Raw genomic sequence first — 15,829 nt, forward strand, 5'->3', positions numbered from 1 at the left:
AAGATTGAGCAGGTCAAATTGGCCAATGTAAACTGGACAACATACCTGTATAGCTTTCCTAATTTTCTTGATGAGTATTATGTCATTAGGTGGAATAAAATCTATTTAACATTTTATGTTTCATTTGATGCTGGCAGGTATTGGATGCTAACCCTGTGCATGTCAAGGCTATTTATCGCCGGGGCATGGCTTACATGTTAAATGGAGACTTTGAGGAAGCACGGAAAGATTTTAATGCGGTGAGTCATAAACCGAGTATTTCACATACTCACAAAGCTCCATGTAGTAGTAATTTATAGCACGAAAGGGGATATAATCGTATTGCTTATTATTGTTAACTTTATTATTGATATCAGATGATAAGCATGGACAAGTCTTCTGAACCAGATGCTAACGCTGCCCTCCAAAAGCTCAAGCAATTAGAACTGGTAATTTACATAAGCATTAGTCTATAGATTATAAACTTTTATGGATGGCTGATAGGAAAAATAAATTCTCCATTAATTCTTTCAGATATGTCATGATAGCTTAACTTCTATTAGAGCATACGGATCTAGTCTCTACCAATTGTCATGCAATTTTAACATTTAGTAGTTGTTTGGTTGGCTGTGTTCAAAGTGTAAAGTAAAAGCAGGTTTTTTGAGAAGTCACCGGCCGCTACCGCCCACTACCACCGCTTGGCAACGCTAGCCATCGCCATGCTTCACCAACCACTAGGCGCCGATGCTGTCCATCGCCGGTTGCCGTCATTGCCCACCCCTCGCTGCCCACCATCCTCACTGTCGGTCACATTCGATCATCTTTTTGCTATAAAAACATTGTTATTTTACTTTGCATTTCCTACTTCAAACAAAGAAAAAAAAAAGGTGAAAACTTGCATTTGTAGTGCATTTTGTTGACCTCTAACTGTCGGAGACCCAACCGCACAACCACCCACGTCGCTCCCATGAGTGCAAAGAACCGCTCCTCTACAACACAAAAACGACTCCTCTCATTCGTTCTCACACGCACAAAAAATCGCACATAGAGAGAAAAAAGGGATCCCTGACTTACCTCAGGGCTCCCGATCTCTTGTACTCAACATCGACTTCACCGGACAACTCCAGCCGCCGGCCTGCCTTCATCGTCGACCATCTTCTTCATTCTATTTTGACCACTAGACGCTGACTCCCGCCTCTGCTCCCGTCGACCTTCATCTACTCCAACGGTTGAACCCACCGTGCCCTAGCCGACCCAACCAAGGACACGTCGACCTCCTTCCGCCGCACTCCAGTCGCTTGCCAGCCACGATCCTCCGACTTCATGCTGCCGAGCCCAAAGCCGACCCGTCAGCCGACCTACCTCTGACCTCGCCGGCCCAACACCCGTCGACCGACTCTAGCGCCGATTCCATCCGTGCGTGAGCCCGACCTAGCTGCATGCCCCTAGCCCGATCGAGTTCTTCCCGATCCCCTCCTCTCTCTCTCTCTCTCTCTCTCTTTATATATATATATATATATGAAATTAAATAAAAAAGATAAGAAAGAGAAAGAGAGAGATAGAGAAATAATTTGCAAGCAGGTGGGAGCAATTTGAAGGAAGTCCCGGGGTTAATCCAGTCCCCTGAAGCCCTCGGTCGTCAAGATTATCTGACCGAGGGAGCACACACTCTACTCTTCCATTCTCCTCGCCGTTAATGTATTCTGGCCGAGTCGAGCCATAGGGCAAGTGCCCTCCCCAACCTCCCCTCACAGAGAGGGGGCGTTGGAAGGCTGCCGGATTTTCGAGTGGACTTAAAGTATTTCTAAAATTAAATTAAATTGCTTAAATTAGCAGGTCGCGCACATTGGAAGACTTGAAGACTCTTTTATGGGATCGATCCGCTCTCCCAAATCTCCTCGTCGTCGATTTGATCAGGCTGAGTCGAGCACTCTCTTACCTCCAGGCATCGGGGACGGGACACCGGGAGGCTGTCGAAATTTTATGTGAAAGCAAGGGACTTAAAATTAAATGAACTTGGACTTGATTGAACAAAAGACTTGGACCAAATTTTAAACAAGATTGGACCCCCCACTTTATTTAATATAAATTGGAGACTAATTCTAAAGCTTAAGGGGGATTTGAAATCAATATACAAAGGCAATTCAAAATACAATGATCTTTGAATAAACAAAGCCTTATACAATAACAACAACAACAACAACATCAAGCCTTTATCCCACTACGTGGGGTCGGCTACATGAATCCTTTTATTGAGACCTAATTGGACATTAAAGAAAACTTTATGACTTAGTAAATCTCATAGCCTAAAAGAATTTGATGAAATTTAAGCATGTTTCTAGGAATGAGAATTTGTTGTAAATCCTGGAGCTAGCTAATTCTACGGGCGATCAAGTTATTAATTTTAACAAAGAAATAATTAATTGGAGAAGTCTTAGTGAACATGAGCAACATTTTGAAAACATCTTTTTTGCTAAATGATTCGTTTATATTAATAAGGAGGTTAAACTCAAAGGAAGTAAAAGGCTGGAGAGCATGTCAAATGATCCTATAGTAGATTCTTGAGTAGTGGATGTATTGAATATGTGCTGACCATGAGAATTGATTTCATCATTTCCACTCTTTAAGGACATGTTGCTACACTCTTTATGTATTCCTATGGCTAATAGAGTCTTGGGAGTATTATACTGGTGAATTGCAAAGTTTTTATATTATGAGTGAGATTTTACAATCTGCTTGTATCCTAGCTTAGGAGCAATATGAAAATTATGTCATTCAATATATTTTAGAGATGAGGAAAGTATTAGAGAAAAGCCAAATCATTAATAAACTTTCCGAGTAAGTTATACAAATGATCCATCATAAATTTGTTCTCTAATGTTATTGAGAAATGCCTAGAGCATGGCAACTCTACTGAGAGAGGATTCCATATTATGAAAATAACTGAACAACTAAAAGGGAATGATAATTTGATCTTAAATTATTAATGACGTTGGCCTTGGAATAATAAAAGGGATTATGCCAGCATATGAGACAAATGAAATAGTGAATTGAGCTGATTAGATTACTTAGTGATTTGACTCATTATATATAGTAATCTCATTCTTGTTAACGCCACCGGATCTGCAACATGTGTAAAAGCGGACATAAGACGTTCGTAAGCCCCTTAAATGAAATTTTGGGCATTTCCTAAATAAAATCATTCTCGCATAATGGATCATATTTAAATATTTTAAAATGCCCCCTTTATATATTAAATATGATCCCTTAAACTAAATATAACCTGCATGTGCTCCGGTCAACATGTTAAAAGCATAAACACTAATAACCGAGAATGCTGCGCAGGATCAAATGCTACAACCCGCATGTGCTCCAATCGTCACATCTAAGTCCCAAATCCAACGATTCGAGAATGCTGCGCGGGTCTAATATTCAAGTTTCATCCTCCTCCTCGAAAGGACTGGAGTAGACACAATTTGAATTAGAAAATACCTCTAAAAATCCTACAAAAATACATGTGACCTTAATGATACCTCGATGATGGCCGCATTGACAAAAAATCTCAACCGGAGGGGTCAAATCTCAGATCAAACAAAAGTCAAAGTTTTTGAAATAAAATCAATCACCTTAAAACTCAAAACTAAAAATCATCCACCTTCCGCAACCGTTTGTCGAGGGTGATAAATTTGAAATTAATCTCTGCTCATAAAGAGTGAATGCGTGTCGGGTGTATCACTATGATTCATCCTCAAACAGTCTCTTGCCAGCAGGGATGTGGCACATGTCCTCTGATCGGGTGGTTTTGCTGCAAAATGACACAATTATATTAAGATCACGGCCAAAGCCCATATGTTTCCTAAAGGCGTCAAACCCTTGAGTTATGAATCATAGGGTATATTTGATAGACACAAAGTCCTCTATCAGCTAAGGTGGGTTCAGATCTATCCCCTTCGATAAATACCAACCCAGGTCTACAAGGTATTCTTGGACGAAGCAACCCATGGCTGCTGATATGATACTTTCTGTCAGGTTGGGTCGACTACCTCCTTTGACTAAGTAGACCAGGGATCATGACAGCCAGGGACGACGGAACCATGGGATCTTGATCGGGCTCGTCTTCATTCCCCCCACCACCAGTTTTAAGTTTATGGTGATAAACTCTAAATTTCAAACTTCAAAATCCAAATCATAAGATAAAATTCAAAACCCTAAAATTATTGCTATTATACAATAGGTTCATAACCTATGTGACATCCTTAATGACTAGTCTTAATCGAAAGTTATCTCCTATTATTGGGAGGGGTAATTAACTATAGTGGCTTGCGCCTATAAGAAACCAGAACTCAGATAAAAAAAGTCCTCACAAAGTGAGGGCGAAATCTCTAGGTAGTGTCTTATCTAAAACCCAATCTGCCTTCTGAAAATTCCTTCGGAATCTAATCTCGTTAAAACTCTCTGTCATCATCGTCATCACATACACTTAAAAAAATATATAGACTGATGATGCGGAGAGGCTGTGATCACATCATCAAAATGGAATTTTCGGAGCCCACACATTTAACTAATTAAGTTAGAAGTATTTTCAATGTGTTACTTTTGCTTTACTTTGCATTTCTTTGATTCTATGAAGCCATTTGGTTTCTTGAAAAAGAAATGCATGGTAAATTGAATGCAATGCATTTGAAATATTTTGGATTTTTATTTGGATGAGTGTAAAATACATGCGGATAATTGCTTTTTTTATTGTTTGGATTGGAGTAAAATGAATGCAGTGTAAAGTCCAACGATGGTAGTGGTAGGGATGGCTGACGACATGTGGTAGCAATGATTGGTGAGTACAGAGGCCAGCGATGGGCGGCTGCTGGCGGTGGAGCTTGGCTAAATCTAATGATTTTTAAATACACCAAAATTGAAATAGAGGGTGAATTCTAAATACTTCAAAAATTTATTTTGCATTTTTTTTACTTCAAACTAAACACTAATAGAAACTCATGCATTTCGTATACTTTACACCCATTTTACTTCAAACCAAACAACTCAAATATTTATTTTTCATCAAATCAAACAGCCCCTTAAATGCCCTGCAAATGTTATTGGTTGTGAAAATTTGAAGTTTAGAATTTATGATTTTTAAAATTTAGGGTTTAGGGATAGAATGCTAAATAAACCCACTATCTAAGTGTCGCTAAATGTTGTCCAAGTTTTATCAGTCCATAGAATTAAAGGTTCTTACAAAAACTTCCCTGCATTCTACTATTGATCTTATAAGACTATAACCATATAAAAGAAATTACCACAAATCTACAATCTCTGTAGGTTATTTTGATCTGCAAAATTTGTTCTATGGTATTAGTTAAGCTATGAAATATTTCCTTCTTATGGGTAATAATTTGTTAACAAAAATTTATTTTTTCATATTGACTTTCATATAAATTGTTTGGAATATCAAAACAACTATTGCTAAGGAAATTGAGGAATGAGTTGAATCACATGTACTCAACTGAACAACTTCGTCTCCTTGTCGGATATATAATTTATTGAAGGTAACATATCATTTAGGCATAGAAAATTTGATTTTATGTGTTCCATAATATTGAAAATTAGAGAAATATGTTTGAAAATTTCTTTCAAATCAAAATGGTCTACTCTGGACTACATACTACTTTTTTTTCTTAGGTCTTTCTTGTCCAGATTTGATTTGAATAACATTCGAATAAGGTTGGAATAAATTTGATCCTTCACCTTATGGGATAAAAATTCAGTTTATGATTAAACTTTTTTTTGACTCTAATCGAACATTAATGTTTGTTATTTGAAAAAAATTTGATCAAGGTTCAGACATTGTTAAAGAAATTTTTAAACAATACACTGTTAGAAAAATTTATAAAATAGTTGAATAGTAGGTTTGAATAATGTTCGACATAATATAGTAAATTTATATTACGATCATAATAGCATAACACAACAAATTCATTCTTTACATTGATCGATTAATGATCGAACAAGGTTTCAAATGAGTCTAAATAACGTAGATACAATAGAGAGCGATTACATTATTTACAACATACATAACCCAACAAATTCAGCTATAATAAGCAACTAACACATGATGATAACTAGCAATGTATCATTGTATAGTCATTCTATGATAGTAGTGAATTACAATTGATCAATGCAAGAATATTCTATGATAGTTAGAAGCCATAATCAAGTTCCTTATAAGACCAAGTGCTCAACTTGCCTCTGCCGGTCCCACCTCGCGTGATCTTCCCAAACGATGCAACTCTTAGCTCTTGTAACTTCCCACATAGCACAAAACTCTCTCGAGGCCACTTTTGCCATTTCATCTGAACTTACACAACTTCTCATCTCCCTCGCTCGTCTCTGTGTACCGCATGCAGACACAAAAAGTCGAAGCCTTCGACCTGCCCGCAAGATCCCGCTCATGCATCTCCAACCGCGACACCCATGCCCGATCCGACTATCTGATTCCGCATCAGCAGCCGACCTAAAGCTCTGTCCGATTCCGACCGGTCGCTCCCAGTCGCTCATTTGAACCTAGCTCGCCTCCACACGCTGAAACCAAACGACCTCCTCGCGCGACCCCGCTGCAACCTGCATCTCCCATACGTGCATACACAATTCTCCGATCGAGCGTCCGTCCATGCCTCCTATACCCAAACGCCTAACCATCCAGTAATCCCTTTCGTTCGATCTAAGACCCCCCACCTGTGCGTTCAAGACTTCGACACTTGTTCCACTTGCATTCCTATTTTTACTTTATATATAGACTCAGAGATGGTTCCAACTTTTAGCCTGACCTCTACTGCTCGTGATTAAATACGCCAACTAATTGTATTAATTTAAATATATTGTTGTAATTCAATAAAGCCTTTATATCAAGCACTAAAACAGACATGGATTTTAGGAAGACCTGTGCCACCGAGCTTAGATTCGGCCAAAAAGAAATCAACGACAAGTGCCGTCCCGCCTTTCCTCACGGGGAAGGGACGTTGGGAGGTTGCCAAAATCGCTCCAAGAGATTACTAAATAGGAGATCTATTAATTAATTCATTGAAAATTAAAAAAAACAAAAATGAAAATTAATTAATTGAAATTGATTAATTAAAATAACTACTTAATTGAAATTAATTGATTAATTGAATCTAATTCAATTGAAATTCGAGAGCAGTCAATTAATTAAAAAAAATTTTAGAGCGATTAAAATTAAATGGTAATTAATTGATTAATTAAATTAATTAATTGGAATTTCAAATTGAAACTCAATAAATTGGTTAATTAAATTCAAAATTAAATTAATCAATTAATTGAAAATTGTTTTAATTTATTAAAAGAATTAATCAACTAATTTCATATTAAATTTGAGTTCATTTAATCTATTTAAAAATAACTTTAATTAATTGAGAAATTAATTAATCAATCAATTAAATTTTAATTAATTAAAATAGATTACTTAATTATTTAAATTACATTGAGTATGATTTAAAAATATGGAGAGAGCCACTCTTGTGAAAGTGCATATTTCGATATAAAAAAAGTGAATAATATTTTCACTAATCAATCCTAAACACCAAACACTGAAACACTAAAATACTGAAACACAGAACTTTCAAAATTCTAAAGCTAAAACTCCTGTGCAAGCTCTCCAATGATTCAAGAAAGCTCTTGCAAGTACAAAGCTCCAAATACCTGCAAGTAAGAAACAAAATTTATCAGTACTATACTAAACTGCTGAAGCAAGAAAGGGTAAAGTACTGAAACTAAACTGTTGAAATAAGAAAAAAGTACTGTAATAAAAATACTAGTGTCGAGCTAGTTAGTTTTGAACTAGTAAACAACTGCAAATCAAAGTACCTGTTATCTAATCTATCTACCATAAACTCAACAAATAAGCTACTTTTAAAGAGAAGCAGTAAGTCCTAAAAAAAACAATCAGGGTACTTTCAAATGGAAGCCATAAGATTCATTCTAAAATAGAACTATAGATAACTTTTAAACACAGAAGTCGTAAGACCTATCCAAACAATACCAATAAACGACTTCTAAGTAAAGCAGTAAGACCCACATGTTAGGAAAACTTTTAAGTGAAGTATAATAACCCTAAAACCCAAATAAAAGCTTCAAGCTATTTCCTAAGGGAAGTCGTAAGACCTATCCAAACACAACCTACGGGCTGCTTAGCTTATAGGGCTAGGTTGTAAGACTAACTTTCAGGCCACTTCTAAAAACAGAAGTCGTAAGCCTATCTAAAATAGACATGAGTCTTCCAAAGATTGTTATAAGACCTATTATTCGGACTACTTTCAATGAAAGTCGCAAGACCCACTTTTAAAACGATCATGCTACTTCCAACAGAAGCCATAAGCCCCTAACCAACTCAATTAACCAGGTAACTTCTAAATAAAGTCATAAATCTCAAACTAAATCAACCACTGGATATTCTAACAGATGTAAGCCCTAAACCACAATAAAATTACAATCCACTCATAATCACTTCAGTTTATTCGGGATTTCTGAGAGGAGATAACTCATGGCTGCTAATCAAATTTTCTAGACATTACGATCAATGATCACTAGTGTTGGTAGATTGAAACCTATGGTATACCCGGGATGACGGAACCACGAGATTTTGATCGGGTTTACCTTCATTTCCTTCATAATTGAGACTAAAACACCAAAAACTATTCATCCTTAATTTAGATTTCTTTCTTACATAGTAAGAGGGGTAATTAACTATGAGGGCTTGTGCTCATAAGGACCCCAATCTAACTTGTAATAGCTTATATTTTGACCTAGGAAAATAATTTTTTTCTAGAGTTATTATAAGTCAAAATCACAAATCGTCTTTTCCATATCATTGATATTATAGTATTTTAATTACATGGTTTTTTTTCATAATTTTTTAGCACTGGTAAAAATTCTTAAAAAAATTGGCACTTATCGGTACAAGTGGGGATTTTGAGATCCTTAAGTATCCGTTTTATAAATCAATTTCACCAATATTTTTTAAGCAAAATGATTTATTTTATAGATATTTTTTTATAATTTTTTGAAGCTCCAAAAGAATTTATATGAATATTATGTATAAAATAGAATAAATTATATAATTTTATTTATATTATACTATTATTTTAGTTTAAATATCATAATCCACTTATAGTAAATTGCTTAAGGCATTTCCTTCTCCACCATTCAACTAAACAGAGAACAATGAAAGAAATTTTAAGGGAAAAGAGAAGAGGGAAGCCAAGATTTGGAGGTCGTTGAGCAATTTTCATTCGTCGAGCTGAAAAATTTACTCGTTTCACAGTAAGGAATTATTTCCCTATTTTTAATTTAAAAGATTTGTGTTTTTATTATTTTTTTTGATCAAATTTGTATTTCGGTTACTTAATAATGATGATAATTTTGTGTTGGTAAAACTTTAACCGCATAACTTTTTATATGTTATAGAGATAAAGATTATGAAGTTTTGAATATTTATCTGAGATTTTTCACCGGGTGATTTTGAAAATACAACGATTTTTGCCTACTCGAAAATTTATTTAGGCATTTAATCAAAATATTATTTTATGCAATATTTGATAATTTGGTTAAATTCTGAAAATGTGAATTTTTGTTCAATATGATTTTTGTTGCATATCATTATGACATGTTTGCACTTTTTGAATTTAGCTCAATTATGTTTTATTTGTTGCAATGTTTTGGAAATGAATATGGATATGTGATTGAGATTACTAGTATATTACTATGATAATAATGTGTGTGCAAAAGATAAGTAAAGATTGATTGACTCGTTGGTTGGAGACTGATTGACCTATAAAGAATGGTGGGCCGCGGGCTTTCCTTTAAATATTTGGGTTGGCGTTATCCTCGAAAGATTCATGTGATACATTGATTGAGAGTTATAAATAGATGTTTACTATGCCGACGGACAAAGAGTGACGACTCTGTTTACTGAGCAAATAATTTATTGATACGATACTGAAAAGCATCGTGATAATGAAGAATTCTTACTTGTTTAGTGTGACTACTGAAATGCATGTTATTGAGACATTTTTTCTATCACTGCACAAATTTATTATTACTGCATTATTTTACTGCTGCCATTGAACTATTACTGATATAGACACCGATATTATTTGATACTGCTAATTCACTGTACAATAAGCATATAACATACTGAACACATAATATACTTATTTGATACTGATATATAATAATTGGATAGTATGGGTACACTTCTATGCGATTTTACTGCCTTAATATGATTTTGACTGTCCTCATTGATAATTTGATTTTAACTTCTTTATAAGATCTCTCTACTGATTAATAGTAGTGATACAAAGATTTCTTTATAAATTTGACACTTGTACTGATTTATTGGCTTTCGTATTGTTCTATTTTGCCGTTTATAAATTTTATTATTATTGCATGTGAGTTTTACTTTTTCTGCATTTTTTCAATGATCAAATGAATACTACTGGTATGATTTGATCCTTTGACATGCATATTACTCCTTTACCGTGCTTTGAATTCAGTTGTAGGTTTTGATAATCTGTTGGATTATACATATTATTTTGATATTATATAAAAACTACTTTTAATCTTTATTTTCACTTCATGCAATTTTCAGATTTTGAGGCTTATATCTCAAAACGCATTGAAGCTTACGCCTCGCTTTGCAAACGAAAAATGGCTCGATACTCAATTGCGCAATTTTAAACCTTGCGACATGTCAAGTTACTATTCACTATGTTCACAACTAGTATCTTTCGTATGATCGAATATTATAAGCATCTATGACAATATCCAATCAGGGTGATATGTGAATAAGAGTTGAAGATTTAGGATGCGTTTGGGACGGCTGCAGCTGTCGGTAAAGCAGGTTATGAAATTGTTGTACATAAAGCTGCTTTCTGAAGTTGCTGTACATAAATTATTATATTTTGTTTGGATAGTATAACTTTGAAATCACTGTGCTGCAGTTGTGCGAGTGCAAATTACGTTGAAACCCTTATATATATTGAGATGAAAGAAAATTATTTAAGAGATAATTTTTTTTTAAATCAGTATATTTTATTTGAAAATTTTAATTGTGGAGTTGTGCGCTATAACAGTATAAGAATAATTATTTTGATAGCATTAAAAATAATTAGATGAAAAAACTATTTATATGAAAAATTTCTTAAAATAAATATAATTACAAACCAACAATTTTAAATTAAAATCGATAATTTTATCATATGGAATTATAATTCTAGTTGGTTTGAGTTAGGAAAATAAAACCTTTACAAAAAAAAAAAAGCTGCTCCACTCGGTACTCCACCTCCTCTCTGTCATCACCAGCCAAGAGGAGGCTTATCAGCGGCAACACTTGCCGTTTGTTTGGGTCGGAGGGAGCATTCTGGAGATCGGAAGGAGGAATCACGGCAGAAGAACTCAGGAAAATCAAATCCATAGCAAAGGACGCATGTTCCTTCGACGAAGAAGATGGGGTTACCGGAAAAAGAAGGCCGGCGGAGGATGTAGCAGCGATCAAATAGCAGGATCGAAAGTGAAGCTCGACGAAGGGCTGAAGTTGCGAAGGCGGAGGTAGGAAATTTCAACATGATATTGTCCAAGCAGATGAAGGGTATTTACGCCATTTGTCATATCAGAACCGCAGAACACAGCAAAAACTTAGAGACTTCTATTTGGTCGCCAAAAGCAGGCTTTGGACGTGGAAATTTTACGACACCCATTAAAAAGCATTATCTCTAACAGCTACATGGTTACGTTTTAAAACGTAAAGCAGTCGAGACGACGTCCCAAACCAACCCTTAGTGTGGAACCCAGGTAAAATTGACGGTTTGTCTGTTTGTTATAGGTATTGTAGGTTGTTTTAGTTGATATACCCATAAAAAATTCAAATTACGTAAGAAACGTGTTGTTTTAATATCAAGATTTGACAATTTTGAATGCTTTCTAACCAAATTTTAGCTACCACTTATTATTAGCTGCAATTAAACCTGTTGGATTAGACAAAAAAAAAAGAACATGCAAAAGCAGTCAATTATATACAAAGATCTAGCTGAGGCAGAAGGCCAATAAGATGGCCATTTATTCATGACTATAAAATATAAATTAAATTAACTCAATTTTTAAGCAATATGATACTAATAAAGTTGTTTGATAATACTATCTGTGCGCTTTATCTGCATCTCTGCTTCAAGAGAAACTATTACGTGCGGAATCCGGACGTAAACGTGACATGTGTCCTTGTACACAGTTTACAAATTTGTACGCATTGTGTACATAGTGTGTATATTATGTATATAAGTTTGTATACACTATATACATAATTTTATAATTTGTATATAGTGTGTATAGTTGTACACACTGTGTATAAGGACACGTGTCACATTTTTATTGGAGTCCAGACATAATCAGACTCCGCACGTAATAATTTCTCCTGCTTCAAGATATTTTTTCCAAGGGCGCTCTCATTTGGTTGCTTGAAGTTGGATTCCATGTTCTGGTTGGACGTAGTTTCTAAAAAAATAACTTCCTAATTTCACAAATGTGATGAATTTATTTCCACACACACAATGAATAGAAACACATTGTTCTTTATATTTTCAAGCAACAAAACGCGCATAAATATGTTAGCATTATCCTATTTCCAGTGCATTGCATCGAAAGAATGATAGAACCTTTTATATGTTGAATGTTCAATAACTTAACCCGTCTCTTGCGAGTATATACAGGAAAACGAGAAGAAGGCCAGGAAGCAGTTTAAAGGACTTTTTGATAAGAAACCTGGAGAGATTTCCGAAGCTGGAAACAAATCTACAGATAACGATGATGAAGACTCGCAGAGCCCAGAAGGGAAGTCGCCTAACCCAGACGAGGGGCAAGAGAGCCAGACAAGCAGTGTTGATGTGGAGGTGCCTGCCAAAAGTTTAGGATTTCTCTCACGCCTGTGGCCTTCAGGTAGAAGAATCTTTGCTGCTTTTGGATCAAATAGATGTTCAATACTATGAAAGATTAAGGCTTCGTTTGGGACGGCTTTTTTACTGTTTTCTAAAACGGAGTTTTAGTACAAAATTTTTTATTTTTGTACTAAAACTCCATTTTAGAAAGCAGTAAAAAAGCCGTCCCAAACAAAGCCTAAGCCAGGTAACAAGCTGCCCCTGATTCATCATGTCCTCCAGTAGCTTTTCAGAGACAGCTTACTAGAGAATTATTTCTCTAGTGAAGCATTTTGTTGCGGATTATGTGGCTGTAAAATATTCTTTCTTTTTTTAATTAATAATCATATATCATGTGATGGTCGAGAGTACTGTAAAATTGCAATATGAATATTAATATAATAACAATAATAATATGTAGCCTTAATTCGGCTATATAAATCTTTTTTCTTCATCGTGTCCTGTTAAGAGTCATATGAATAATAATATTCTGAATAATTTGTAGACTTGGATTTCGTTTGGGATAACTTTCATATTATTTTTTAAAGCAGTTTCTTAGTATAAAAAACTTTTTTTAATTAGAATTTTTTATATTGAAAAGTTGTTTTATAAAGTAGTAAAAAATTTGTGCCAAACCAAGTCTTACTCTTTGCAATGTCTTGAAATTGGATCACAATATTCTGATTATTATTTTTTATTATATCTCAAAATTAATTTCATAATTGTTATGGTCATTCCAAGTAAAATTTGATAAAGAACTTAAATGTATCTGTACCTACATTACTGCTGCTGGTCTATTCTTTTCTGCATCTCAAGTACTGAAATGTTGTTTTATTTTATTTCATGGTTTTACATCAATTTGGTTAATTTTGTTTTTATCCAATGTTACTTTTGATTGCCCTAGTTATAAAGTAAGTTTTGAATATTGATTTGGTTTGTTATTGATGCTTTTCCATCTTAAATCCAAAACAAATTTGTAAGCAAGAGTAGAAGAAAGTTTATCAATTATTGAGTGGGATAATTGATGAAATTTCCTCAAATTTATTGAATTTAACATGATTTCAAAATCATTAATTAGCCAAAAGGAGCAGTTCAATAATACCCATCCCCCTTGATTATACTCCAACTAATAAATTATTATCATTATTATGTCTAACTATGCAATAAATTTATATTAGAGTAAATCTCAAAGTCTTTGAGATATGTGTAGTGTAAATTTTGATTAATGCGTGTCAAAGCTTGGCAAGATCTGAAACCGATCCGGAAAATTTTAATTTCAGGTTTGGGTAATCCATTTGCCATACTTTAAAATTTAAAGACCTATTGAGCTTAAAATTGTGCTGTTTTGTGCTCCTAGGTTTGTTGTCTTAGGTCCTGATGTCTTCACATTTAGGTTATTGACAATTTTGTTTATTTCATTGTCCGTCATTTCTTCAACACCTTGAAAAAAAAAAATCATCGAAAAATGTAAATGCTATTGGGAGTGTTCTCCTTCCCATGGTTACTTATGGTAATACTTTTTTCTATTATAGGTCTGTCTCTCTTTGCAATATATTTTATAAAATTATTATAAAAATTATTGCTAATAGGCTTAAGTTAGTTATGCTTTTAAATATTCACTATAGCCAATCTGGCTTTCTTCTACAAAAGATTTTTATAAAAACACTAATAATGATTATTTTAATATGGAATTTGACATGAAGAAGACATTTGACGGTGTCAAGATGAGACAAAAAATGTAACAACTCCACTAATGAGGCCTTGGAAGGGTTTTTTCAATTGAAATTCTAGGCTTAGGTAGGGGTGCTGCATTCTCATCTATTTTACATTATATGGATGCTCTTTTCAATCTCTTTGACCAGTCTATTGGAACAAAGATTAAGTTTGATTAACTCTTTAAAATGAGCAATTTTCTTAGTTATGTTCATGACCTATTGGTGTTTGGCAAAGTATTGCAAATGACATTGCTAAATATAAACCTTAACTCTTTCGGTCATGTGTTAGTTCTACATATAAATTAAGTCAAAAGCATCATTCTTTTGTCATCCAAAGTCACCGATACGGCGATACCATTGTCCTTTTAATTTGCCAATGTATTATCCCAAACTAAGATATATTGGAATTCTTATCTCCTAAGAAAATTTCACCTAGCAAACTTTTAACCCCTCCTCCACAAAACTGCCCAATTACTCGAAGGTTGAAAAGCTAAGTCTCTCTCCTTTGCTAATGCATAAAATTCACCATATAAAATTACTTGCCTAATAGACCAGAACTTAACTTATTCCAAAAATAAGTTGTAAAGTTTTGAATAGATATTAGGCATGGTGATGTCAATACAATAAACTTCCACCTTATATTTCGGGATAAATACTTATAAACCCAAAGCTTTGATAACTTAGGGCCTCCTCTCCATTATTGTTCAGACTCATGCGCACATAGTTTTCTATTTTGTGGAGATTTTTTTGCCTCCCACAATCTTTTGTGCTATTGGTGAAAACTCAATATTATTTCCCTTGAAAGCCTACCTCTAATAAAATCTCTTTTTTGGGAAGGTCTTGAATTGATAAATACTGTGAAAGCTAAGCTTACTAATAATATCTCCAATGGCTGTTGCTTAAAACTTCTTTGGAAAATCATTAGTATCATGAGAAAACATTAGAGCATTTGGTCCCATTGTCTTCTCCTACACGCCACTCCCCTCCATTTCTCTTCTCAATAAGATAATTATTAATAACAATCTATGGAATCTATCAGGTTCAGCAAATATTGCTATATATGATGCCGTTACACAACTTATCATTTGGGGGCAGAGAGTGCATTGCTTGGAATGGAAATGCTATTCCTTCTTCAAGGATTTTTAAAGCAAATTATATAAT

The 15,829-nt window shown here is 34.4% G+C and overlaps 1 protein-coding gene across 1 annotated transcript in view; it reads left to right on the forward strand.

Moving 5' to 3' along the window:
• The window catches only part of LOC110114602 (peptidyl-prolyl cis-trans isomerase PASTICCINO1), a gene marked incomplete at its 5' end in the record, with an annotated part of 49,930 nt that extends 36,471 nt beyond the window's left edge, over window positions 1-13,459 (forward strand). The window contains 2 exon segments of the mRNA XM_020847533.2: window positions 12,741-13,034; window positions 13,158-13,459. Coding sequence (XP_020703192.1) covers window positions 12,741-13,025 — 285 coding nt within the window.
• Between the last annotated feature and the right edge of the window lie 2,370 nt (window positions 13,460-15,829).

Source organism: Dendrobium catenatum, unplaced genomic scaffold, assembly GCF_001605985.2.
Source record: "Dendrobium catenatum unplaced genomic scaffold, ASM160598v2 fragScaff_scaffold_124, whole genome shotgun sequence".
Classification (NCBI taxonomy): Eukaryota; Viridiplantae; Streptophyta; class Magnoliopsida; order Asparagales; family Orchidaceae; genus Dendrobium; species Dendrobium catenatum.